Source organism: Drosophila navojoa, chromosome X (genome assembly GCF_054131105.1).
Source record: "Drosophila navojoa isolate 15081-1374.11 chromosome X, UAZ_NAV_1.0, whole genome shotgun sequence".
Taxonomy (NCBI): Eukaryota; Metazoa; Arthropoda; class Insecta; order Diptera; family Drosophilidae; genus Drosophila; species Drosophila navojoa.
In genome coordinates, this window is record NC_142895.1 from 6,184,451 (window position 1) to 6,208,292 (window position 23,842).

Genomic DNA, 23,842 nt, shown 5'->3' on the forward strand with positions numbered 1-23,842 from the left:
ATGTGTATAGAGTTGAGTAGATATCCGCACTCGAAATGCCCTTCCACTTTCCACACACAACGGACCCGCCCCAGCGCATCGTGGCGGATGTGGTGAACGAGACGGTGGTGAATGCGACGGGCGAGGTGGTGATGGGCTTCACTTGGCCCGGCTTGCCGCCGAGCTTCCTGCAGGATGTCTGCGAGGGCATCAGCAACGTGATTGTGATTCTCGTCACGATGATCATCGCATACAAGTGCGCGCGGCTGCGGCTGTCACGAACGGCGGCGCACGCCTTCTACTGCACGGTGGGCATGGTGCTGTTCGTCACCCAGGCGTTCCTCTGGGGCCATCCGGCGCTGCACGCGGCCTTCGGCCTGGTCGGCGGCCTGATTGGCTTTGTGGGCGTCGGCGCGCAGATCTTGCACATGCGTGCCAACACGCAGAGGCATTTCGGCACCAATCACAGCATCTTCGGCCTGGCCACCTGCTGCCTGCTGCTGGCCACGCTCATCACGGGCCTGTATCTCGCCAGTCATCCCTCGGCGCGGATGATCGAAATACATGCGCTGTTCGCCCATCGCATCTGCGGGCTGCTCTCCTTCGTGCTGCTGATGACGTCGCTCATATTCAGCTTCAACTCGGGCTTCATGCACTGCAACTGGGACCATCGGACCATCACGTGCTTCAAGGGCTGGGTACTGCTCGCCACCTTCCTGGCATCCTCCACCCAGCTGGTGAAGGTCATAGTCGCGCTACACATCATATCGCCCTTCAATATTTTCGAAGACAAGTACAAATATACCTGAGGCCAATCGCGGATTGACTCGATCTACGAGTGCTACCAGTGGCATTATAAGCGATCTCTGTGCTGCGCTCTTATCAAAGGAATAAACTTATTCAATTACTCTATTAGTTTTGCTCTTCCTTTCATTTCCAGTAAGCGCATAAATTGGTATTTACAGGGTATCTAAAGACTTGTTTCAGGGCACAGACATGTATATTCCATTGGGTTGTGCGATATAGGTATTTTTATTCGATTTTCAACTACAGGGTATCTATTAGTCGTTGCCAATGCAGCAAAATGATGTCTTACACAAGAGACAGGCATATCGAAGCAACAAATATAGATTCAGCTCTATTCAGAGATTTTATTGTCATCTATAGAGTATCTGCTAGGGTATTTAATAGTCGTTGCTGATACATACAAAGGTATATTTCAGCTAAGGGTCATGCATATTCTCTTAGAGTGTGAATAGAACAACGACAGACTTGCTCCAATGCATAGTCACTTTGATTGCTAACTACAGGGTATCTACTAGTCATCCACAATGCAACATCAATATGTTTCAGGCCAGAGACTCGTAGAGTATACGACTTATGACAAGTTACAGTGATTCAATGACAGACTCCATGCATAGAATGAGCTGTATGCGCTTTGATTATCTATTACAGGGTATCCACAAGTCAATTTATGTAGAACAAAAATATATTTTATGCAAGCGCAATCCATATCTCATCAGATTGTGTACCACACGCAAATGCTCCAGCTGCATTCCCGATTACTGTCTGATTACAGGGTATCTGCTAGTCTTTACTCGTGGTAAAGGAGTACATATCAGAGCAGAGTCATAGCTCCCATAAGTGAGGCTGATCTAACGGCAAATTAACTAGAAGAAATATATGCATCTATATTATCTTCGATTGTTAATTACAGGGTATCTACAAGTCTTTGCTTACACGATAGAAACTTGTATTTATGGCAAACACATGTGCATTCTATTAGATTTTAACAAGTACTAAGCAGCACCAGCTGCATTCTCGATTTCTCTCTGACTATAGGGTATCTACTAGTCGTTGCTCGTAGGAAAAGAGTATATTTCAGCCCAGGGGCATGCATGTCCCACTATAGTGTGCCTGCTCTAACGGCGAACTTATTATAAGGAATACATGCAACTATTTCCCTATTAGTTTTCGATTACAGGGTATCTACTAGTCGTCACTTAAACGTTCAACATGTGAATTTCAGCCAAAAGACATGTGCCTTCCATTAGCTTTTAAATCCTATTAAATTGCTCCCGCTCGATTTCTTTCTGATTACAGGGTATCTACTAGTCGTTACGCATGCCTAAAAAGAATATTTCAGTCAGTACAAGAAGCGTGTGAGCAACGTGTGTCATATGCCACGCATACCCGCTCACGCGTCGCCAGCTAATCTGGCTCTGGGTGAATTCAGATCGAACTGGGCCTAGGCTAGGTCGCACTTGAGTATATGATGGAGCGGCCAGGCCGAGCTCCGAGCAGTTGGCATGCGTCGCTGGCCGCCTCGCCACTGGGTCTACTGTACAGTGAGCACATGGGGCAGCGCCTCGCTCGGCTTGCCCCGACTTGGCTGGGTTCACGATTCTCTTGATTCTATTCGCATTAGCGTAACGAGGTTCAACTTTGGCAGTTCGTCGGCTCTTATTATTTCTTTTCTTGTTCTTCTTCTTCGTCTTCTTCTTCGTCGTCTTCTTCTTCTTCGTTTGCTCTTCTGCCGTTGCGGTCAATTGAGTTCGGCTTTCGGGTCTTGAGCGAGGCGGCTTTTGTTCCTGCTGCGGTCACTGAACTTTGATCAGCATTTGGCCATTTTTTAGATTTTTTTTTTACCGATTTCGGCACTTGAATTCGATATGGATGCTGCTACGGGTTCAGCTGGTGCCATTCCATGGGCGTAATTATGTCAATGTCTAGAGCTATCTGTGATTCTCTTCAACTCGATATTTTTTATGGAATTTTTATTTTTCTTTCATATTTCTGTTCGTTTTCTCGATGTGAGCGAATGCCTAGAATGATTCTTTAGATGGTTCTTGGCTTTCATTTGTTTTTTTGTTGATCTTTTTTTTCGGGTTGTCTGTTCTTCTTTTGTGGTTGTTTTTTCTAATTTTTGGTTGTTTGTTTTTGTGGCCGAGCCGACAGAGTTTGCGGTAACTTTTTGCATAAAAACCTGGCGACGTCCAGAGATTCTGTACAGTTCTCTGGAACTTTGCTTACAATTAGGTAGGACAATACACGCAGCAGCGCAGCGCACAGATTACACAGTTAGCAGGAGTCCCGAGCCCAACCATGTCGAAGCTAAGCGCCCTGTTCGTGCTCAGCTGCCTGCTGGCCCTGGCCATGGCCCTGCCGGGTAAGTGATGCGACAACTACACCAACTACACCCACCTCCCAACCTGCCAAGCAATTTAACAATTGAGCCGCCTCATCCTCCTCATTGCAGAGGCCCGCCTACAGCAGCGCCAACTATTGCGCCAGCAGCAGAAGCTGCAGCATCCATATCTGTTCTTCAGCGTGCCGCGGGGACGCGCCAATGCCGGCGCCGTGGTGCAGGGCTTTGAGGTCGTTGAGGATCTCGACGAGCTGGAGAACGACGATGATGACGACGATGCCGATGAGGGCAGCAGCAGCCTGCCGCTGCGACGGCTGCAGCACAACTTTGCCGACGACGATGACGACGATGATGATCAGATGATGGATGATGATGATGATGATGATGACAATGTTGATGTGCTGCCGGTGCAGCGCGGCTTCGCACGCAACGGCCAGGTGGTGCTGCTCAACGACGAGGACGACGAGCAGGACGCCGAGGACGACGAGGACGCCCAGCTGCCCGTGCTGCTGGCCAAGCCCAGTGCGGGCCGCAAGGCCTCCGGCGTCAGCGGCCAGCAGCTGCTGAAGAACGCCAAGCCCACGCAGATGATGGTGGCCAGGGACCAGGCCGGCGCCATCATGGTGCCCGACGGCATCATCGAGATCGAGGGCCAGAGCGTTGTCGACGAGAAAACCGGCAAGGCGGCCCTCCTGGTGCCGCGCGCCGCCCTCGACGCCATTCCCGATGGCGCCGTCGTCGCCCTGATGGAGCGCTCGGCCAGCGACTCGAGCGTCGGCGAGGAGCGCGCCAATCGCGTCATTGTGCGCCGCCGCAAGAACGCCGGACGCCGCAATGTCCGGCGTCGCCGTCGCGGCGGCCGTCCAGTCCGCCGTCGCGCCGGCGGCCGTCGCCGTCGCGGCAACCGTCGCAACGTCCGCGTCATCCGGCCCGGCGGCAACCGGCGACGGGGCAACCAGCGTCGTCGCGTCGCCCTCCAGGGCTAATCCCAAGCCCAAGCGACCCACAGCCCACAGCAACTCTCTAGTATTATAGTTAAGAGCCCCATCCCAGGACCCTCAGCACTTGTGACCCCTATGAAAACGATGCGAAAACAATAAACATGTGATATGAAAACAAATGAGAACTGAGTTGCTTTTTTTTTCCTGAATTCCTTTCCTTAGCTTTCCTCATATATGAATTTGCTTTACTGAATTCCCTGCTTACATCCTTGAAATCGATTCACAAAATAAAAAAAAAAAATTAAATAAAAATAATAATCCTTTTAATCAATTCATAAAAGAAAAAAGAAAATAAAAATAAAAAACAAAATAATAATAATAATCCTTGAAATTGATTCTCAAATGAACAAATAAAATACAAATTAAAAATAAAATATTAATATTAATAATAAAAACTTAATGTTCTTCCTTAACTTCTTTTCTTTCCTTTCATATTCTTCCTCAGCTCAGCTCAAACATATATCCTTTCCCAAATGTCTCTCTAATATCCCTTCTTTTCTTCCCTTTCCCAAATGTCTCCTCAATATCCCTTCTTTTCTTCCCTAGCCCAGTTTATATATTCCCAATTTATTCCCAATTGAAATATCGCAATATATTCTTGGGTCAGAAATCTTTCAGCGCTCTCTTGCCTCTTCTTTTATTTAGGTCTATTCATTAGCTGGAATTCTCGTTTGATTCTCGTTGCTTGGCTCATTTTAATAAATGCCTTCAAATCTGCTTTAATTGCCTGCGGCTTTTTCTCTCGTTTTTTTTTTTTTAACTTTATTTATTATGATTTATTTGTTGTTGGTTTTTAGCTTCGCAGCAGCGCTTCAGGTTGATTTGACCCAAATCTTAGCGCAGCTGGCGGTCACGTTACGTATGCGCAATGATCGCGAATGTTGAGCGAGCCAAGCCTCGATTGAATCATGTGGAAGACTGCTTTTACAGTTATCATAAATTATTCATTTTTAGTTCATGTCTATATTAACATTATCTAGAATGTAATACACTTAGAATTGGCATAGTAAGTTGACTCCTTTAGTGGGCTAAGCAGAAAGAAGGGCGCTATGTTCTCTGGGCTATGGGAATGTTTCTGTTTGGCATGTCTAAAGATCATGTATATACAAACTGTGCTAACTGTAGCCTTAAACGTTTGAAACTAACTGTGTATGCATATCGATTCGAGAGCTTTCAGATCTTTGACTGCCTTGAGATTGGAGCTTATGCAGTCTCCGGCCTGATCATCGAAATGATTGCTAATGAAGGGTCTATGGATATCTTAGGCATGCATAAGTAGATCGATATTGCAATCTGATACAACTATCTACAATTAGCTTCAATGTGGTGAAGCTCTATTACAAATATGGAACAAAAAGCTGAGAGGCCATTGAGCTCTACTCTAAGAAAACTAGAATATTAACTTTATCTATCGAACAGTAGATCTTTCAGTCTTTGCCTTTTATAGATAAGTCTCCTATATAGTTTGCCCTTGGGTCAAACTACACACGCTTAACAGTGGACACCTAAGCCGGCTGAAAAACTTTTCAGATTACTTGCTTATCAACCTATCAAGGAGTAAATTCTAAGCTTTACTTTTCATAGAGTAAACTTCTTAGGCTAAACGAAGTAAACAGACTGGAGAACAATCAAAACTACTTAGAAATCCAGCTCATAATCATCTTCACCATCATCAGAGAGTGTACTAAAGGGATAGCGCCCTTTAGACCTTGCCTTCTATACAGTAGACCCCTCCCTAGGTAGAACTAAAGGAACTTGGACTGAAAGCGCTACACCTTAGCAGCCTGGAAAACTATCAAAATTACTTGGTAATCAAGCTATCGAGGAGTAGTGTAAAAGGACCGTCTCGACCATGCCTTACCTAGAGTAGGTCCCTCTACATTTCGCCTATAGGCAGAACTAAAGGAACTTGGACTTGGAAAACCATCAAAATTACTTGGTAAGCAAGCTATCGAGGACTAGTGTCCTTCCTTCTAGAGCTTGCCTACCATACAGTAGACCCCTCCAGGCCTTGCCTCTAGGCAGAACTAAAGGAACTTCACTCAAAGCGCTAAGCAGCCTGGAAAACTATCAAAATTGCTTTGCAATCAAGCTATTGAGGAGCATGCTAAGAGGATTACACTCTCTAATCCTTGCCTTGCCTTGCCAAGAGTAGACTCCTCTAGACCTTGCCTTTAGTTTGCACGAAGAGCGAAATACCCACCCATATAATTTGTGCTCATTATAGAAAGTATAGGGAAAACTGTCTTTAGATATAGCTGGGAGTAAACAATTGCTATTTACAGTGTCTGTAATCAAATTCGCTTATTGCACCCAATTAAGGGAAAATATATGGTTAGAGAAGTTAGATAAGTTAGTTATACAATAGATTGGGCCACAGAATAACAAGCAAAAGTTTGTTGTCTCAATTCGGAACTAGTTTGGGGACCTCTATAAATATGTAGTCGTTCTCCGAGCTGCTTCTTCTTCGCACAGGACTTTTCAGCTCTTGACAACAGTTGTAGCTGAAATTAGAATAGGAATAGGAATGCCAGCGTGTTTGGCTTTCATTATTGATTGAGTTTCACGCCTTGTCTGTCCACATCCCATGGCTCACTCTGCTGCTCCAATCAATCCCATATCAATGCCAATTTATATTCATTATAAGCCCCATTCAAAATCTGTCTACCAACTGCGAATTTGGCTGGTTAGCAAAAGCACCTGATTATGAGAACAAATTGATAATTGCAAAGCGAGATTGGCAAAAGTGATTGGAAAAGCAGCGGAAACTGCACCGATTCCCCGTCGAAGAGCTAGAGCAATACACGCAACCAGCAACAACAACAAAAATTGAATTTAATTTTAAAGAAATGAAGTAAAATAAAAAAAAAAGAACAAATTGGAAAACTATTTTGGCTCTCAGTCGGAGCAAAGAATTTCATTTCGTGCACTGTTTGTCGGGTCGTCGCTTGGCACAGTTAAGAGTTCAAATACAAAAACCGATAATCAATCATATTAGACGCTAGTCGCTGTCGCAGAGGGAGTCCACAGTTCTGAGTGGCTGTGCCGTAAATTAGCATTAGCATGATAGTTAATGCCAAAAACGGCAACAGGGCTACCATTGGCCTCTTCACTTTGACCTGCCCGAGGCGATGATGAGATTAATTGCGCTGTGTAGCAGGGCAATACCGAGACGGTTCGACGGCAGGCGGGTAGTGCCCCGGGGCTAGGGGTACCTGGGGTATTATACTAATTCATCAAGCCATCCCGTCCAGAATCTTTAGCGGTTGGCTATATAATCGTCGAGCACCTCTCTGGGAGTCAGTCAGTGGCGAGTGTCAGCTCAGAGCCAACAAGCGCCCAGTCTTCCAGTCTTTCAGTCTCCAAGACTCTCAGTCCCCAGCCTGCAAGGAATTCTCGATTACAGCCACCTCCTCCCGACTGACTAGCTCCAATCATGCACTACCTGCCACAGCTGTTAGTGGCGCTGGCGCTATGCGCCCTGCTGTCGCCGCCAGAGGTGTTCGGTAAGTGCCAAGCATGGGTCATGTAGAAGTGGACGCACCCGCTAAGCTCTCGCCCTTTTCTCCGTGGTATTTCTCTGTGCAGGTCAGCGTAACGGTGGCAACTACCGCTTGGGTCTGCGCTCGGGCAGCCGTGCCGATCAGGCTGTGCCCGAGGGCCGCTTCACCTCGTCCATGCTGAACAAGCTGAGCTCCTTGAAGGGCAGCTCTACCACCACCACAGAGGCCTACACCACCGTCACATTGACATCGCCAACAACGCCCACCACCACGGGCCTACTGGAATCACCAACCTCGCCAACATCAACCTCGCCCACCAGCACATCGCCGACGACGCCAACGACCACGGTGCAGTACCGTGCCTTCGGCGACAGTCCCGTGGAGGTGGCCGACGATGAAGAGGACAGCCATGCGCGCGCCTACAACGACGACCTCGACGACGACGACGACGACGCCAGCCTCCTCAACGACGACGATGATGAGGGCGACGACGATGATGAGGACGGTGACTTCTATATGCTGGCCGCCGGAGCCGGTGTCGTGGACAAGCCCACAGCCGGCGCTGCTGTGGCCGTCGCCGATGGCCTGCCCGCCTATGTGCGCCGGCCCTCGGAGCAGCAGTGGCGCCAGTACCAGCTGGAGCAGCGCAATCGCCGCCGCGTGAACCGGCTGCAGCGCGAGCACAATCAGCGCATCCGCGAGCTGGTCCGTCGCCAGCGCCTCTCGCAGCGCCGCCACAGCCAGCGCGTGCGCCGCATCCAGCAGCAGAATCGCCGTCGCGCCGCCAAGCGCAATCGTCGCAACAGGAACAAGACCAGGAGCCAGCGCCAGCGTCGCCGCCGCAACAGCCTGGAGCAGCGTCGCCGCCTCCAGGCGCAGCGCCAGCGCCGCCGCCAGCGCATGTCCCGTCGCCGCCTGCAGATGCTGCTGCGCCGTCGTCGCGGTCGCGGTCGCAGCCTGAGACCCGTCGTTGTCTAGGCTCCACCGCACGAATCCTCACGCACCTGACCTGACGAATCCCTGTAACGAGCAAACGCAATGGCCGCCAAAGAGCGCCTCAAATAAATTCATTTTTTTTTCCTTCAACAATTACTCACGTTATTCATGGAGCAAAGCCGAGGAGCTGCCAACGATCCGCAATCAGCGCGCCCAGCGATCCACATTCAGAGCGACTTCCTGCTGATCACCCTAGCTGATCGTGAGCTGATCATATCTTAGCTATATATTTCCTTCCATTTCCAAGCACTACAAATAATTTGACGTGGATGATCGTAGCTGATCGTGAGCTGATCATATCCAAGCTCTATATTCCCTTTCATTTCCAAGCACTACAAATCATTAGACGCAGCTGGTCGTGAGCTGATCATATCCAAGCTCTATATTCCCTTCCATTTCCAAGCACTACAAATCATTAGACGTGGATGATCGTGAGCCAATCGTGTCTAGGCTCTATCTTTCCTTCCATTTCTAAGCAGCTACTGGTCTAAAATTCCTCTTAAGCTTCCTTCTAGCTTTATCGTAATCTGCAAGCTAATGATCGTAGCTGATCGTGTTCAGGCTAAACATTGCCAAGCTCCATTATCCAATCCATTTTTAAGCAACTCTCACTCTTGCATTCCCTTCAAGTTTCCTGCTAGCTAATGATCGTAGCTGATCGTGGCAAAGAGAAATATTCCCAAATGAAATTGTTCTTTCCCTTCCACAGTCTACTTTCCCTTTAAGCTAATGATCGTGGGCTTTCCCTCCGCCATCTGCACAATCTCCCTTTATATTTCCACATGCCTTAAACATTCCCTTATCCAAACTCTGTCTGCCTTGATTCATTCTCCCGTTGACTGATCTACGCATCCACCATTGAGCTTCACTGATCCGCGCTGCACTTGAAGTCGTCTGCATAAATTGCAATTGTCAGCCTAGGCAAATGGCGATCGCAACAGTTCATTGACTCTGCTTACACTTTCGCCCTTTGGCGATGACAGAGATCAGAGGCCACAATATCTGTTGGGCCGAGAACAAAAGCATCTGGCCAATGAATATGCTAATGGGCATCGTCAATCTCGATTCGCAGATACAGCTATTCCTACAGCTACTGCTATGCAAATGTTTGGGATCGTGGACCGAGGCTGAGGCTGGGGTTAGCTAGTTCTTGTGTCGGGTCAACATTTGCGTAATTTATGGGATTATGCTAAATGTTTTACAACTAGCGATCGCGCAGGGCTTGGCGACAGTTGGCTTGGCCCTAACGTAACCCCAATTTCTGTTGCTCTGCTCTGCTCTCAACTGAGCTAATCTGATCGAGTTTTTTCTTTTACATTAATTTATTTATCGTTATTATTATTTGTGTTTTGTTTTTGGCAATGTAAGTTGTAGGCCCAGTGGATAGGGCCGAGTTGTAAAAGTGTGGGCATATAAATATGCCAGAGATGGCCGTTGTAAGTCAGTCAGGCAGCGATACGCATCCAAGAGAGATTTACTGACAAATCCAAAGAGATATACCTTGCCAGAGGACATGCATTTGATGAGGGGTTTACTAGTCGTTGCCTGCCTGGCAGCCGTAGCGCTGCAGGCTAGCGGTAAGTCGAGCCGCTGCTAGGGCCAGGGTCCCCCGCACACACATACACTTACACCTACACTCTATTACAGCCAAGCCGCAGCAGGAGAGGCGCGGCGAGCACTATCAGCTGTACCGGCGCCAGCGCCACGATTACGATCTGCCCGCCGAGGGTCGCCTCAATCCCACCAAGCTGGCGGCTGTGCTGAGCGCGGCGCTCGGCCAATCCAACAATGGAAGCAACGGCAACGGCAACGGATCCGAGCTGCCCACAAGCACCACCACCACCATATCGACTTCTCCAACCACCACTACGGGCTCCTCGACGACCACCACGACTCCGACGGTGCCAACAACGGCCCGCTTCAACGACGATGGCAGCGACGATGACGACCTCGAGGCTGACGACGGGGAGCAGAACTACCGGGTGGCATACGATGACGATGACGAGGATGAGAACGATGCCAACGATGTGGCCGGCTTCGATGGTCACGCCGTGTACCAGCGCAGCCAGGAAGAGGCTCTGGTGCGCCAGCGCAAGCAGTTCAAGCGCATGCAGCAGATGCAGATGCGCCGCCGCCAGCAGCAGGCGAAGCAGCGCCGCCGCCAGAAGCGCCGCCAGCAGCAGCAGCGCCTGCGCAGGCGCCAGCAGCAGCAGCGCCGCAAGCGCAACAATCGTCGCAACATTCGCTTGATCCAGCGCTTCCTCCAGGCCAACAGGAACAGGAACAGCAAGGGCAACAGGAACAGGCGCATCGTGCGCATCCGTACATAGAAACCCCAAACTAGATGGAAACAGGGCAACGATCTTTGTGAAAAACCATTCTTGACATTACATAGCAAACAATATATTTGAAGAGTTTCATTTCTTTTGCTGGGGCCAACTTGGAAGCTAAAGTTGAGTTAATCTCCAAAGTTTATGGATCGATAGTCCTAGAGTAGCTCTATAATGAGGACTATAGCAAACGCATAGTGGAGTTATTACAGTACCAGCTACAACTTTGGAGCTTGTGAAACTGAAGTAGAGTTCCCTTTGAGTTGATTGTCAAAATCGATGGATTTATCGTCCTAGAGCGGCTTTTTAATGGGGACTAAATCACGAGGGAAAGATATACTCTTAGCCGTAGCTTGGCAGAGTATAATAATACTTACAGCTTGAACTTGGAGCTTGGTCGACTGAAGTTGAAGCGATCTCCAAAGTCCATGGATCTCAGAGTATGGGAAATAGCTAAGCAGAGTTACTATGGCAACAATCAGAACTTGAGTACTTCTCAAACTGAATGAGAAACCCTTTGAATTGATCCCCAAAGTCCATGAATCAATCGTCCCAGAGTAGCTTCATAATGAGAACTATAGCAAATGAAAAATATCTACGCAGAGTTGTTATGCCAACAGATAGAACTTGGCAGCTTGTGAGACTGAAAGAGAACATCTTTGAGTTGATCTTCAAAGTCGATGGATCAATCGTAATAGAGCAGAGAGTAGAGTTAGCCGTAGATGCATCAGTCTAACTAACAACAGATTGAAATTTCTGGCTCGAGTTCATGCGCCTGCAGCAGATTTTGTTTGAGTGGAACCTTCGTCCAAGAGCAGTTTGAGCTGAGCTAGAGCAAGTAGAGCTACTATAGAACAAGATAGAAATTGTCGTCCGACGGCAACTTAATGCTTAACGACTTTATGGAACTGCTGAATGGGACACAATCTAGGGAAGCTTCCCATGTAATGTAAAGATTTTATCGAACATATAAGAAATATATATAGGTCTATATAATGAATATGTAAATATGAAACAAGAGCAGAAGAGATCGATAAAAATGACTTCGATCTCTGAGTTCAATGATCTTATATAATCATGCTTGACTAGGACTGGGGATATACTGAAAAGCCAGAGCAAAAAGTGCTTCAGTGTAACTAGTCAATGTACGATCATATATGGGAACACTCTATACTCCAATTACACTAGGCAGACTTACATATTACACATCAATAAACTGTAGCCTGTGCTCTCTTATCAACTTTACAGCGCAAAAGCTGTCGGAATACGATTGACGTTTGATTATTCGCCAGCCATTAGCTTGTGCATACATTTGGGGAAAAGTGATGATCTATTTGTTAACTAAGTATTGTGCGAGGCGAGAGTTCGCTTTGACGTCCGCTCCACTGATATTGATTGCGAACTTTGTCGTTGGGTCAATCTGGTTCATTCGCGAATAGAATTTAGCCGTTCGGGGCGCGTACGGTCGGCGGGGCGAGCGGATCGATTCGCAACAGAAGAACAAAAATTTATGCGAATTTTTGCAAATATGCTAAAATGATAATGAGAACTGTTAGCAGAGGCGCTGATCCAGCTGCCGTTCTACTTGTTGTTGGCAACTGGAGCTTGGCCCCGGGTATATAACCCTGTCAAGCGATTGACATTGGCACAGTCAAGCAGCACTATTGCCTTAGGCAAGCAGCAAGCAGAGGCAACAGTTCACCAGGATAAGCAGCAGCATCCCAGCATCTACACGCACCCATTCCTACCTATCTTAGCTCGAACTAATCATCATGAGATTCGTGGCACTTGCACTTCTGCTGCTGTCTGCAGCAGTTTTGGCCAGCGCAGCAGGTGAGTTATCAATATGAGTGAGAGAGAGAGAGGGAGAGAGAGAGCGGGGTTAGCTAATCCTCGGTATGTCTTGCAGTTGGACTGCGCGAGGATGATGAAGAGGTGGTGGGCCAGCGCTACCGGCTGTATAAGCGCAACGCCGACCGCAACGTTGAGGCTCGCTCACTCGCCCAGCTGTTGGCCTGGAAGGGCGGCAGTAGCGGTGGCGGTAGCGGTACCGGCGGCTGCGCCCCAGATACCTTGACGACAACAGAGATCATTCCATCACCCTCAACGATAACGGGCTCTTCGACCGAGACAACCAGCCCAATAACCTCTTCGGCCCGTGGGTACAATGACGACGATGATGAGGGTGCCGACGATCAGTTCGCGGACAACGATGACGATGATAATGCGGTCAATGACGAGGACGAGGACGACGACGTGGCTAACGTCAACGGGCTTAGCCTGTTCCGTCGCGGCAGCAGCAGCCGTCCCGGCCAGGCCCTGACCCTCCAGGAGTACGAGATGCGCCGCCAGGCCGAGGAGAACAAGGAGCTGCGCAAACGCATCGAGGTCCTTCGTCGCCAGAACATGAAGAATATCCGCCGTGCTCAGCGCGCCCGCCGGCAGCAGCGTCGCCGCAACAAGAACCAGCGTCGTCGCTCCAGCATCAGGAACCGCAATATTCGCCGCCGCCTCCAAAATCGCCACCGCAACGCCCGTCGTCGCCTGAGGAGGAACCGTCGTCGCAATTAGATCGCCCACTCAATTGACCAGCCCACTATGAACGAACAATTTTTTTTTAAATAAATCGATAATAATTGCATATAATGATTGACAACATGAACTTATAGACCAGAGGGGAAGAACGACAAGGGGGAGGCAGTGCAAAGTGAAGGGAGGACAGCAAAATCATCATATATGAGAGAGGTACGATGAGAACGATCTTCAGAGAGAGGAAGATTGAAAGGAAGAAAATCGGAGAATGGGAGAGTGAACTTGGGTCTCTATACAAAGCAAAGTCAAGGATCAAGCACAAGAGCGAGTTAAAAATGCAGAGAACAGAAGAAAATGGAAGCTGAAGAGAAAGAGCATAAGAAAATTCGGAAAGGAGGAGAGTGAGCTGAGCTCACTGAGCTCAATCGAGCGATTACTGAGAGTGTTGGAGTTAGAGTGAGAGAGTGAGCGAGAAAGAGAGAGAGAAAGAGAGAGAGGTAGAGAGTGAGATATAGGAGGAGATAGGAGAGAGAGAAGGAAACGGAAATGTCGAGTAAGAAAGCTTGAAAATGAGAGAAGAGAAGAACGAGCCTAAAAAAATGATAGGCTAGGGAGAAACTATGAGAGAGAGAGAGAAAGAGAGATAGAGAAAGAGAGAGAGAGAGACAAAAAAAGAGAGAGCAGTACGAAATAGAGACAGATTGAGACATTGAGAGAGAACTAAGTTAGTCTATAAACAAGAGAGACGGCGAGGAGGGCATTGAAAATTGCAAAAGAAACCAAAATTAGAGCGTATCTTAGTTAGTCAGTGTGTTTTCTGGTTATGCTCGAGTTAATAAGTGAAGCATTTGATAAAGACAAGAAGAGAAAGAGAGAGAGAGAGAGAGAAAGAGAGACTGAGAGTAAGAGCGAGAGAGAAAGGCAGAGAGCAAACTGATCTCTGCATTAGGTAGCTCTACAACTTGACAATTTTATCTTTTGTCCAAAGTCTGTTTGTCAATCTGAGCTTGAGAGATAATTGTAATCTGAGCTTGACTCGATACCATTGAGAATCCATTAGGACTATCTCGATTCCTTTCACCTATTTCAGTTCTCTTTCCTCCCGTGAGTCTTGTATATATCTAAAGTCGTGCAGGACATTTCTTTGGTCCCAAGTCCCTGCAGTCTGCATGCCGCTCTCACGTCTTCCCTCTGCTCCATCGCGAATGGAGCACCTCGAACTGGCATAGGCATATAGGGAACTGTAGCTGCCCCGCGGCACCGTTTGCCTCTAATTAGAAACTCAGTTTCGATGCTCGCACAATTGAATTGGTTTTCACTTTTTTGAGCCGTGCCACTGAATCGGGCTGGCTCTAAGCTGCCAGTGCGATGACAGTCGACAATGGAGCTGCCGGCGGGGCATCGCTGGGAAAGGGGGGAGGGGCTGACGGCAAAGGGCAACGCAATTGTAATTGGGGAGGGCGAAACGCGCATAGAAAGCAGCAAAAGCTGGCGAGGCAACGGCTCAATGCTTGAACGCTCGACTGGGATCGTAGCGGGCCAGCCGAGAGATGATAAGCAGAACGCGTCGCGCTGATGACGGTGAAGAACTATTTGGCTATTTGCCGTTGGCCGTTGGCCATGGCCGTGGCATGCTCAAATAGCTGCAAGCGCTTTTCGACAGGGTCGAAAAATTCAATTCAATTCAATTGTGGTGAATTGTGAACATTTCTGGATAGGCAGAGGCACAAGTACACATACATGTGCGGTGCCCTGACCAAATTTACAGTTAGCCATGGATTATTGGCAATCGGCATTTGCATAGGTATTGATGGCAATGCGGGTATAAAAGGCATTCAATTTCAGCGATAATGTATCAAACATTGATTACCAATCAGTGCGAGCACACGACTCCGAATTGGGCACTACCGCAGACCGTAACTCAATCCGTATCTGTTCGAAAAGTTCTCAATCGCTGAGTAGTTTCGACAACAACTGCAACGATGAAGCATCCAGTCGCATCCTTGCTGCTATTGGCCAGCCTGCTCTGCCTGACGGCTCAGGCCGAGAAGCCCTCGCTTGTGGTGAAGGCTCGCCGCGGCTCCTACTTCAATGAGCCGGCCCTGGCCCGTTCGAGCGACGCCGGTGTGGCGGCCCTGGCTCTCGACCAGGGCGCCGACAAGGATAAGCTAAGCCTCGGTGCTGCGGGTGCCGGTGCCGGTGTCGGTATTGCTGGCGCAGCTGGGAGCACGGCAGCCAACAGCAAAGATCCCTCCAGCGGGCGCCTCTTCCTGCGCAAGTTCCTCATGTTCAAGAACATGTTCAGCAGCAACCAGCAGCCGGTGATTCCCATCATTATCACTGGAGGCGGCACTGGCAGCGCGCCCACCAGCCCCGTTACCACGCTGACCAGCACTGGCACCCTACCCTCGGCCACGGGCACCATCGACACCTCGCCCACATCGCCCACGTCGCCCACATCGCCCACCTCGCCCGCACCCCGACAGTATTACGATCAGCAGGCCGACGATCAGGCCGAGGCCGATGCCGGCGATGAGGAGGCCCAGCCGGTGGCCATGGCCGCCAATGCGGAGCTGATCGACGAACAGGCCCTGCAGGCGGCCATCGCAGCGGGCGCCCAGGAGTACGAGGTGTTCACCGATAACGATCAATCGGACGCCGGCGCCACCGAGAGCAAGGCCAGCCAGAGCAATCGCATCAACTTGCGCCGCAAGGGCGGCCGCCGCGGCCAGAATCAGATGATCAGCGTGCGTATTCCGCCCCGCTACCGTCGCTACTTCAAGAACGGCCAGAAGGTCATGATCAACACCAAGAACAGGCCCAACAGGCGTCGCGTGATCAGGAAGCGTTACCAGAACAAGAACAAGCGCTTCAACAATCGTCGTCGCGGTGGCAAGAACAAGAACAAGAAGGGCAAGAACAAGAACAAGCGCCCACGTCTTCCACTTGCCTAAGCAGGAGACACAGACAGAGAGAGAGAGAGAGAGAGAGAGAGAGAGAGCGGAAGATACAGTGCGTGAGAGAGGGAGGGGGAGTCGCCGAAGAGAGCGGACCAGAGTCGAGCTACGCCAACGCTCCCCAACGATCGAAAACCACGACAAACAACAATTTTTTTTTTTCTAATTTATTGTAGCTAATGTTTAATTGAAGCCTCACTTCTTCTTTTGGCCAAAACAGAATAAATGAAATCTTTCGAATAGTACTTGACCCACATTTCCATTCAATTCGAATTCCATATATCGAGGCCTCTTCAGCCAGCCTCCAGCCTCCAGCCTCCAGCACTGGCGCCCTGGGGCGCTCGGCTATTTAAGCCCCATGCGTGTGCTGCCATCGGACAATGGAGCTCAACATGCGCTGTACCTCGCTCTGGTTCTTTGGGCTCTGGCTGCTCGTGCTGGGCGTGCGGTCCAGCGAGACGCGCTGCGTCTGCGGCGCACAGAAGCTGCTACGACTGCGCAGCACTGCGACTGCCGGCGGCCAGGCGTTTGTCGACGATGATCAGCTGGAGCAGGAGCAGGAGCCGGAGCTGGATCTGAGTCAGCTGAGCGAGTCGCAGCTGCAGCAGCTCATGCAGCAGCTAAACCTGGCGTCCGACTACGACGACGACGATCGCGGCATCGGTCGCCCCTGGAAGAGGGTGCAGCGCATCATTAAGCGCCAGCTGGTGCGCATACCCAAGCGCTACCTGAAGAAGCTGCTCAGGCAATTCGGACTGGCGCGCGACGGCAGCTTCCGGAGCGGAGCACTCCTGGACCCGGAAGTTGGAGCAGTGCCAGAGCTCTACTACCTGATACCCCTGGAATAAATCGAAATTATAAATAAAGATTTTCTAATAGTTAACAAAAATGTGGGTAATGGCAATTGCTATGATAATGATAATGATTATAAATGTAATCATGATAGGCAAAGACATTGACTAATGACTAATGACCAATGACCAATGACCAATGACTAATGACTAATGACCAATGACCAATGACTAATGACTAATGAACAATGACCAATGACCAATGACCAATGACCAATGACCAATGACCAATGACTAATGACTAATGACCAATGACCAACGACCAATGACCAATGACCAACGACCAATGACCAATGACCAATGACCAACGACCAATGACTAATGAACAATGACCAATGACTAATGAAATGACCAATGACCAATGACCAATGACCAACGACCAATGACTAATGAACAATGACCAATGACTAATGACCAATGACCAATGACCAATGACTAATGAACAATGACCAATGACTAATGACCAATGACCAATGACCAATGACTAATGAACAATGACTAATGACCAATGACCAATGAACAATGACCAATGACTAATGACCAATGACCAATGACTAATGAACAATGACCAATGACCAATGACCAATGAACAATGACCAATGACCAATGACCAATGACCAATGACCAATGACCAATGACCAATGACCAATGACCAATGACCAATGACTAATGAACAATGGCTAATGACCAATGACCAATGACCAATGACCAATGACCAATGACCAATGACCAATGACCAATGGCCAATGACCAATGACCAATGACCAATGACCAATGACCAATGACCAATGACTAATGAACAATGACCAATGACCAATGACTAATGAACAATGACTAATGACCAATGACCAATGAACAATGACCAATGACTAATGACCAATGACCAATGACTAATGAACAATGACCAATGACCAATGACCAATGACCAATGACCAATGACCAATGACCAATGACCAATGACCAATGACCAATGACCAATGACCAATGACCAATGACCAATGACCAATGACTAGTGACTAGTGACTAATGACTAAAGACCAATGGCCAATAACCAATGACCAATATGAATGGTATAGTAATAATTATAATGATAATTACAAATTTACATATTTTGAAAGAAAGAAAGGTGATTCTGCATTTCTATGCACACATAATTTTGCAAACTATGCCTGTTCAGCATCAAGCAATCTAGTAGTCCGCGTGTTTGCTGTCAAATATCTTGATGTAGATTTAAACATATTTTAAAAATCATCAGTCTTACGTTTGACTAGACAGACGAAATACGGAAATTCAATTGGTAATTTTTTCTTATTTTTTTTTTTTTCTTTATTTATTTACTTTTTTTCATTTTTCAATATTAACTGAATGTGAATTAATTTAGCTCAACTACAGGATGGCTTCTCCCACCGAGAATTCGCAACGTAAGTGTTGAATTTAGATATTTACATTAATTCATATTTATTCATTTAGTCATTATACATACATATATACATATAGTTTCAGATGGCACCGCTACCCCGACTCCATCGACTGCAGGACAGTCGCTCAACTACAGGATGGCTTCTCCCGATAACAATTCGCAACGTAAGTGTTGAATTTAGATATTTACATTCATTCATATTTATTCATTTAGTCATTATACATACATATATAGACATAGTTTCAGCTGGCACCGCTACCCCGACTCCATCGACTGCAGGACAGTCGGCCGGCGTGTCACGCAGACGTTCAGCTGTAAGTTTTCCTTTTAGTGTCAATGCGCCAGCTCTTGATTCTTGTTTGCAGGGGCGTCTCCGCAAATGGGAGGTAGATCAGCGTCGAGGTATTGCCAATCAAAATAAAGTTTTAGTAGCAAAAGTGTTGAGACGGTCTTTAAAAAAGCACAACAAGATCGTCCCCACAGAAAAAAACGGCTTTGAGCGTGGTCTCAAGCCGGAGTGTATTTTGAGTGCTGTTAAACAAGAACAGCAGTTAATTTTTGTGGTAAAATTCCATAACCAAAAGCGCCCGGAGCTGATACCCAACGAAGATTTAAAAAAGCATGCCCCCAGAATGCTTATTTCTTATTACGCAGAAAATCTACACAATGCCAATATTCACACGATGTAATTTTTATATTATATATATTCTATGAAATGCATATGAATAAACATTTTAGATTTGGCAACTATATTTTTTAAGATGTGGCAGATACAAATTTTTTACTTATTTTCTGTTTTTAATCTATAACAAAATAACGGGAAAAGTTATCGATATTTTAAGCAAAACTCAATATGCGCGTGGTATACACGGACCTAGGATAACAAATTTTGAAGTTTCTAACTCTTATATCTTCTGAGATCGACACGTTCAAACATACGGACAGGGCCAAATCAACTCGGCTCGTCGTGCTGATCAAGAATATATATATACTTTATGCGGTCTGCCACGTCTCCTTCTGCCTGTTGCATACCTTAAACAAAACCTGATTTCCCATTTTCAATGGGTTCAGGGTATAAAAGAAATAGAATCAATATTGTGTACATGTACATACATATATTTATTTATTTTACAATTTGAAAAGTCACATCAGATTAGATATACATATATTAATTTATATCACTATGCTTTCTCAATAGTTTTTGATTAAACAATTTGAATTGCTAATAGCTTAACCCATCATTAGCGAAATTGTCTTTTATTGGTTAACAAGATTGAAATTTCCAAGACGTACCTGAACAAAATACGGCAAATCCACAGAGGAAGATCACTGGGATGCTTGGGATAATAAAATCAGGGACAAACAAATCAGTTTGAGCCCTACAAAGAGCTCTTATTGCAATCATTCTACGAATCTCGTATGCACACATACATATAAGAACATATACACACATACACACACACGCATCTACCCAGACGGACCTGCTTGGGTCAACTTAGCTTGATCAAAAATCTATGCACAACATGGAGTCTGCAACTCCTACTTCTGCCTATAAAATATAAGTTTTCACAAGACATATCCAAATTACCCATTTTTAATATGAATAATAAATACATGCAAATAGCAACAATAAATGAACATTAAAATTCCGTTTGTGTTCGTTAAGTTGGCTGTTGTTTCGTCAAGTGTGGAGCAGCAAAAACACGCTCCTCGCGCCATTGCATACTTTGCAGCTGCGCAGAAAAAATACAATTCGATCAGCGCTCGAGCTGTTGCAAATAAAAAATAAATATTTGTATATATTAATACCAATTTGTAGGCCATTTATGTACTTATTTATATTCCATAATTTAAATATGCATAAAATTAGCAGCCGCTGTTGTGCAGTATATTCAACAGCTGATCTGCATGCATATATTTGCCTTAATTGTCGTTCACAGCTCTGGTCACACTGCAGCTGAGAGAGCTGCGCAGGTGGCGTGTTGTTTACTCGCGTTCGACTGTCGCCAAGTCGCTGACTCTGATTAGGTTTATATTGCCCAAATCCCCACACCCACACTCAAACACACACCCACACACACATACACACTATGGCAAGCGGATTACTGACTGGCAAGGTGGCATTCGTGACAGGTGCGTATGGCATAAAGCCGTCTCTGAGCGAACTTTGAACCCTGTTGCGCATTTCAGGCGCCGGCTCTGGCATTGGCCGTGCCACCTGTCGCATTCTGGCACGTGATGGGGCCAAGGTCATAGCGGCGGATCGCAATCTGCAGGCGGCGCAGGAGACGGCCCAGCAGCTGGGCGCTGAGCGTGCCGCCGCGCTCGAGGTGGACGTCTCGTCGACGACGAGCGTGCAGAGCGCCGTCGTCGCGGCGCTGGCCATGTTCCAGCAGGCGCCCAGCATAGTGGTCAACTCGGCGGGCATAACGCGCGACGGGTACATGCTGAAGATGCCGGAGCACGACTACGACGATGTCTACAGCGTCAATTTGAAGGGCACGTTCCTGGTGACGCAACAGTTCGCCAAGGCGATGATCGAGCAGCGGCTGAGCGACTGCAGCATCGTCAATCTGTCCAGCATTGTGGCACGGCTGAACAACGTCGGCCAGGCCAACTATGCGGCCACCAAGGCGGGCGTCATCTCCTTCACGGAGGTGGCCTCCAAGGAGTTTGGCAAGTTCGGCATACGCGTCAATTGCATTCTGCCCGGCTACATAGACACGCCCATGGTGGCGGTGGTGCCCGAGAAGATCAAGCAGCAGGTGGTGCAGCGCTGTCCCCTGGGTCGCCTCGGGCAGCCCGAAGAGATCGCCGAGGTGATCGCCTTCCTCGCCTCCCAGAAGGCCGCCTACGTGAATGGAGCTGCCATCGAGGTAACCGGCGGCCTCAAGTGAACCAAAAATTAGCGAACAAAACAAAAAAAAACAACGTTTGGATTGATAATAGCTGCGATAACGTTGCCAGTTGCATTTATTTGTTGTAATTCTATTATTAAAGAACATTTCGTTCTCTTTTTTTTCTTCTTCGTTAAGTTTTGTTGAATTGATCTGCTTGCGCGGTCGGTAGCGCCATCTAGCGTGCAAATAGTGCAGCAGATTCAGGCGCGTATTTTCAAATTTAAATTTCATAGCGTGTTGATTGTTTGTGATTTATGTTTATGGATTTTGTTAATTAATGAGGATGGCTTGAAATATTTAAATATGATATATAAATTATATTCTTCTTTACAAATACATATATATATATAAATATCTGCATAAGTCTCATTGATAGCGGAATCTCTCAGAGCCTTGCGTGAAGCCATATCCATTTGGCCGGCCATCGATTGTAATTGCTGCAGCGGCGATAGATGGGGCCAGAGGCACTGAAGCGCATATGGAGCTGCGGTCGCCCGTGTCCCAGTGCGGTCGAAAAGGGCGACAGTCGCGCGGCTTTTTGTTTATGTTTTCTTTTTTCCTGCTGGCCGGGGTCGATTGCTGGGGCGGGGGCGCAAAAGGGACTCAACTACCAAAGTGTACAATATTAATATATTTCACAATTCCCCAGCTGCTAATTAACTTGGCCACACCAACAACGGCAAACGACCAGACACGAGTGTGTGTGTGTGTGTGTGTGTGGTGTACATATGTTGGTGGGTTTGTTTGAGCACCACATTCGGGTGGGTTACGCCTGTGGTCGTGCGTGCAATTTAAATAATGAAGACATTTTATTAATTCAAGAAATTCAACTCGCCTGCCTCAAATATGAGCCACACACACACACACGCACGCACACTCGAGCAATTATACAGAGCGGGTCGCTAGAACATTAAGCAACAACAGAAAGAGAGAGAGGGAGAGAGAGAGAGAGAGAGGGCAGGAGTAAAAGTTTCGGCTGTGCAAATGTCCCAAAGCGCTACCCATTGTGGTGTGTGTGAGAGTGTGTGTGTGTGTGTGTGCGTGTGTGTGTGTGTGTGTGTGTAGCGTTTCGCCCATTTCATTTTTAGTGCTTAGTGAAAAAACAAAACATTTCCTAATCATATGGACAAAGTCGCTCAAACACACACATGAGGGAGGACGGAGTGGAGGGGGAGGGCAGGGCAGGGGGGGTGTGGGTCTAGGGGTTGTCATCCCTTGGACTGCGTTAACAATTAACAGCACAACGCACTGCGACAACGACTACACAGCCACTTGAGCCATAAAACAGCCCAATGCGACTCGCAGCTGACCCCAATCAGCCCACACTCCAGAAAGAGAAAGAGAGAGACAGAGAGAGAGAGAGAGTGAGGGAGAGGGTGACAGCAAACCACTCGCCATATCTCATGTTAATGAAATCGTAACTCTTCGTGCAACTTGTGTCCGTTGTTGTTGTTGTTGTTTTCTTTGTTTTTCTTCCTCTTTTTACTTTATTTTCTTTCCTTCTCTCCTTGCCCTTCCTGGCTGCTGCTTCTTCTTCTGTTCCTGTCTGCTGGCGATGACGTGCGTCCAACTCCAGATGCACGCGCTGCAGCCACCAATTGTTTACAAAATGGCGCCGAGCCACCGCACTGGGCGGGTGATTAACTCAGAACTTTGGCAGCGAAACGTGAGCAAAGCCACCAGAAAAAAAAGAAGTGAAAAACAAAAAACAAAATGAAGGAAACTCCAAGTAAAACAAATATTAACTTGGCGCGCTGTATTAGCTTGGCTGACTTGACAAATACGCAGCTCTAGGAGCAGCTTAATAGTGATAGATAGATAAGAGCAGCTGGCTAGCTTGAGGGGCGATAGGAGGCGTGGCTGATCATATGGGCTATATTATATGCATAACATATATCCCTGATTGTTCATTCGATATATGTATGTATATCTATGCAACTATATAATCGAGTATCTGTAGCTGAATCTAAATACCCTCAAATATGCATAATAAAAATATCTATACAAATGCTTGATTATAATCGATACATCCTCAGATATGTAGCTGTAGCTGAATCGAAATACTTTCACATATCCATAACTATATCTAGAAATGCTGAATCGATGATATCCCCAGATATATTCGCGTCTATATAAATCCCTAATCATAAGCTATTGCCCATAGCTCAATCGATATATCCTCAGACATATTCATCTAAATATATTCTCAGATATATGTATAAGCA

At 47.3% G+C, this 23,842-nt stretch overlaps 6 protein-coding genes and 1 long non-coding RNA gene across 7 annotated transcripts; all 7 read left to right on the forward strand.

The window, feature by feature from the left end:
* The first annotated feature begins 2,943 nt into the window (after positions 1-2,943).
* On the forward strand, positions 2,944-4,247 carry LOC108655655 (uncharacterized). The gene is made up of 2 exons (XM_089264515.1): positions 2,944-3,148; positions 3,239-4,247. The coding sequence occupies exons 1-2, from the start codon at positions 3,085-3,087 to the stop codon at positions 4,111-4,113; spliced, it is 939 nt and encodes a 312-aa protein (XP_089120641.1). The 5' UTR covers positions 2,944-3,084; the 3' UTR covers positions 4,114-4,247.
* Positions 4,248-7,475: 3,228 nt separating this feature from the next.
* LOC115564955 (uncharacterized) lies at positions 7,476-13,603 on the forward strand. Its single transcript, XM_030389846.2, has 4 exons — positions 7,476-7,634; positions 7,717-8,603; positions 9,031-9,058; positions 12,867-13,603. The coding sequence occupies exons 1-4, from the start codon at positions 7,565-7,567 to the stop codon at positions 13,526-13,528; spliced, it is 1,647 nt and encodes a 548-aa protein (XP_030245706.2). The 5' UTR covers positions 7,476-7,564; the 3' UTR covers positions 13,529-13,603.
* LOC108655656 (uncharacterized) lies at positions 10,109-11,033 on the forward strand. The gene is made up of 2 exons (XM_030389845.2): positions 10,109-10,204; positions 10,275-11,033. Exons 1-2 carry the CDS (start codon positions 10,141-10,143, stop codon positions 10,955-10,957), a joined length of 747 nt encoding a protein of 248 aa, XP_030245705.2. The 5' UTR covers positions 10,109-10,140; the 3' UTR covers positions 10,958-11,033.
* A 1,777-nt stretch (positions 13,604-15,380) lies between the features above and the next one.
* On the forward strand, positions 15,381-16,691 carry LOC108655657 (uncharacterized). The gene has a single exon (XM_018107432.2). It carries the CDS (start codon positions 15,472-15,474, stop codon positions 16,441-16,443), a length of 972 nt encoding a protein of 323 aa, XP_017962921.1. The 5' UTR covers positions 15,381-15,471; the 3' UTR covers positions 16,444-16,691.
* Positions 16,692-16,777: 86 nt separating this feature from the next.
* Positions 16,778-17,294, forward strand: LOC149090555 (uncharacterized). The gene has a single exon (XM_089265014.1). It carries the CDS (start codon positions 16,827-16,829, stop codon positions 17,292-17,294), a length of 468 nt encoding a protein of 155 aa, XP_089121140.1. The 5' UTR covers positions 16,778-16,826.
* Positions 17,295-18,551: 1,257 nt separating this feature from the next.
* LOC149090556 (uncharacterized) lies at positions 18,552-18,881 on the forward strand. Its single transcript, XR_016197364.1, has 3 exons — positions 18,552-18,594; positions 18,679-18,718; positions 18,795-18,881. It is a non-coding gene; the product is annotated as an uncharacterized LOC149090556 (long non-coding RNA).
* Positions 18,882-20,646: 1,765 nt separating this feature from the next.
* On the forward strand, positions 20,647-21,739 carry LOC115564711 ((3R)-3-hydroxyacyl-CoA dehydrogenase). Its single transcript, XM_030389321.2, has 2 exons — positions 20,647-20,850; positions 20,908-21,739. Exons 1-2 carry the CDS (start codon positions 20,808-20,810, stop codon positions 21,612-21,614), a joined length of 750 nt encoding a protein of 249 aa, XP_030245181.1. The 5' UTR covers positions 20,647-20,807; the 3' UTR covers positions 21,615-21,739.
* Positions 21,740-23,842: the final 2,103 nt, after the last annotated feature.

Coding starts and splice junctions, on each gene's coding strand:
- LOC115564711 (XM_030389321.2), top strand. CDS start 20,808: ATGGCAAGCGGATTACTGACTGGCAAGGTGGCATTCGTGACAG. Junction 20,851..20,907: donor CAAGGTGGCATTCGTGACAG/GTGCGTATGGCA, acceptor TGCGCATTTCAG/GCGCCGGCTCTGGCATTGGC.
- LOC108655655 (XM_089264515.1), top strand. CDS start 3,085: ATGTCGAAGCTAAGCGCCCTGTTCGTGCTCAGCTGCCTGCTGGCCCTG. Junction 3,149..3,238: donor CCTGGCCATGGCCCTGCCGG/GTAAGTGATGCG, acceptor TCCTCATTGCAG/AGGCCCGCCTACAGCAGCGC.
- LOC149090555 (XM_089265014.1), top strand. CDS start 16,827: ATGGAGCTCAACATGCGCTGTACCTCGCTCTGGTTCTTTGGGCTCTGG.
- LOC108655656 (XM_030389845.2), top strand. CDS start 10,141: ATGCATTTGATGAGGGGTTTACTAGTCGTTGCCTGCCTGGCAGCCGTA. Junction 10,205..10,274: donor CGTAGCGCTGCAGGCTAGCG/GTAAGTCGAGCC, acceptor ACTCTATTACAG/CCAAGCCGCAGCAGGAGAGG.
- LOC108655657 (XM_018107432.2), top strand. CDS start 15,472: ATGAAGCATCCAGTCGCATCCTTGCTGCTATTGGCCAGCCTGCTCTGC.
- LOC115564955 (XM_030389846.2), top strand. CDS start 7,565: ATGCACTACCTGCCACAGCTGTTAGTGGCGCTGGCGCTATGCGCCCTG. Junction 8,604..9,030: donor GCAGCCTGAGACCCGTCGTT/GTCTAGGCTCCA, acceptor TCCATTTCCAAG/CACTACAAATCATTAGACGT. Junction 9,059..12,866: donor ATCATTAGACGTGGATGATC/GTGAGCCAATCG, acceptor TATGTCTTGCAG/TTGGACTGCGCGAGGATGAT.